General features: G+C 53.8%; 1 protein-coding gene across 1 annotated transcript in view; it reads left to right on the top strand.

Moving 5' to 3' along the window:
- Nucleotides 1-691: 691 nt before the first annotated feature.
- The window catches only part of EMH_0079420 (uncharacterized protein), a gene marked incomplete at both ends in the record, with an annotated part of 2,764 nt that continues 1,545 nt past the window's right edge, over nucleotides 692-1,910 (top strand). The window contains 3 exons of the mRNA XM_013500131.1: nucleotides 692-1,065; nucleotides 1,248-1,320; nucleotides 1,591-1,701. Coding sequence (XP_013355585.1) covers nucleotides 692-1,065; nucleotides 1,248-1,320; nucleotides 1,591-1,701 — 558 coding nt within the window. The remainder of the gene's footprint in view (nucleotides 1,066-1,247; nucleotides 1,321-1,590; nucleotides 1,702-1,910) is intronic.

The raw sequence follows: 1,910 nt of genomic DNA on the forward strand, positions 1-1,910 counted from the left end.
GAAAAATTCGCGTTTCTCCCGTGTAAAAGTTCAAGGGGTACACGTATTGGTAAGCGCGAGGATCCCCCCATAGGTGACCTTACCCACTCCGCAGACAGGGGGGGCGCTGTAGGGGCAGGGAACAAGTAAAAATACAGTAGAAAACAAACAAAAGCATTTAGTCAGAAGTGGGGAGGATTGTTAAAACGGGGCTGAGAGAACGGAAGAAAAGTCTGAATACTCGCAAGGCCGGCAAGCCATCGAGGCACTGCTGAAGAGCGCTGCTTGGAAGCCGGCTCAGTTACAGGAACTACTGTTATTTGTCTTGGGAAGAGCTTGTTTCTTTCGAGCCGAGGACTGAAATAACAAACTATTTTGAGATTTGAATGTTTTCCTGCTCATACCGTGGACCTAGAGTGCATGCGGCATAGACCCTGGTTAGGTTAGGGAGTGCTCTAATGCCATTCTTGTTGGTTGTTCTTTCTCTCCCCCCTCATCAGGGCTGCCCAAGGAAATAAAGTGTTTATTTGAGTCCTGCGGGACTCCCCTTGACTTCCGGCGGAGGCGGAACTGCAGAGAGCGTTTGCTCCAGTCTCCCCAACTGCGTATCCAGTGTAGGGTTTAGGGTTTAGTGTTCGGGCCCTCTCTGCGCTGGGACGTTGACCGCTGCTCGTTTGCAACGGCATCAGAGGCTGTGCAATCGGAGGCTGCTATGGGGAAGTATGCTTTGCTGTTCCCTCGTCTTGTGAACAATGCACAGCTAAGGATAACACAAACCGCCAAAGTTTGTCCAAGGCAGCTGCTGGATGCAGCGCTGCTGGCACCTCCCCTCCCTTCTCTTGCGGCCTCTGGTTCTTCTCCCTTGCCCGACACACAGGAGGCGCCGCCCCCTTCCATGAAGGCAGACTCCTGCTTATCCGCAGCTGCCCAATGGCGCCCTATTTTCCCTCAGACTTTCCCCTCCAACGCACACCTGCACGAAGGAGCAGCGAAGGAGAGCCGCGTCTCCGAACATCAACATGCAAAAGCAGAACGGACGTGGGAAATACTGGAAATGCATGCAGTTGCGGCATTGCCTAGCCTGAGGTCCGCCTGCAGGCCCAAACCTCTATGCACAGCACCGCTATGGGTGCCCATGCACTATAAGGAATCAGTAAAGGTTTAGAAGGCCCATTTCTGTGCAGTGCTGCGAACTCGTCGTGCGTTCTAGGGCTTGGGGTTTAGGGTTATGCATGCGCTATGCTGCTGCCTCCGTTGGCTGTGTTCAGCCCAGCGGGGATCCTCCAGTTTCTGTTTCTAGCCTTAAGGGCGAATTTTCATCCCAAACACTTCCTTGCAGAGGTCCGTTGTGGCTACATACAACTCCTCCCAAAGGCCGCTGTCAGACAACTGACTGCCGCCTTTGAGAGTCTAGGGTTTAGGGTTTAGGGTTGCCAGAGGCCAGGACCCTCATCAGCTCGTCAGGGACGCATTTATGGCTACACATTTACCTGCATGAAACCGAGCGATCTGTGGGTTTTGTGATATGGAAGATTCTGTGCTGCTTGGAGGCGGTGCTGTGGGATTCCGGTGCAGTACCTTGCTCTTTGTCTGTGTTGCTGCGAGATGCAGCTACGACGCTTTGCGCTTGATGGTGAGCCTGCGGCTCCCCCCGTCGATACCTTTTGGTTGTTATGGACGGCTAACGACTTGGCACTCTTCTGCAAATTGTTAGCAGAGTCGGTCAGCCACTTGAAGCTTCGTAAAATCCCTTGTCCAGTTCCTCTGCCTATGCCCTGAAGAATTGCTATCTCGCTCCGCTGATTACCTTTACCCTGGATAAACAGGGTGGAAGGGAGGGGGCCCTTGGCCGGGGCGCGATCCAACTCTTCCCACAGTGCACTCTGCAGTGTGTGAGGGGGGATGGAAGCAGGGAGTTTGCGTGCGTGCGA

Source organism: Eimeria mitis, genomic scaffold, assembly GCF_000499745.2.
Source record: "Eimeria mitis Houghton genomic scaffold, Emh_scaff5048, whole genome shotgun sequence".
NCBI lineage: Eukaryota > Apicomplexa > Conoidasida > Eucoccidiorida > Eimeriidae > Eimeria > Eimeria mitis.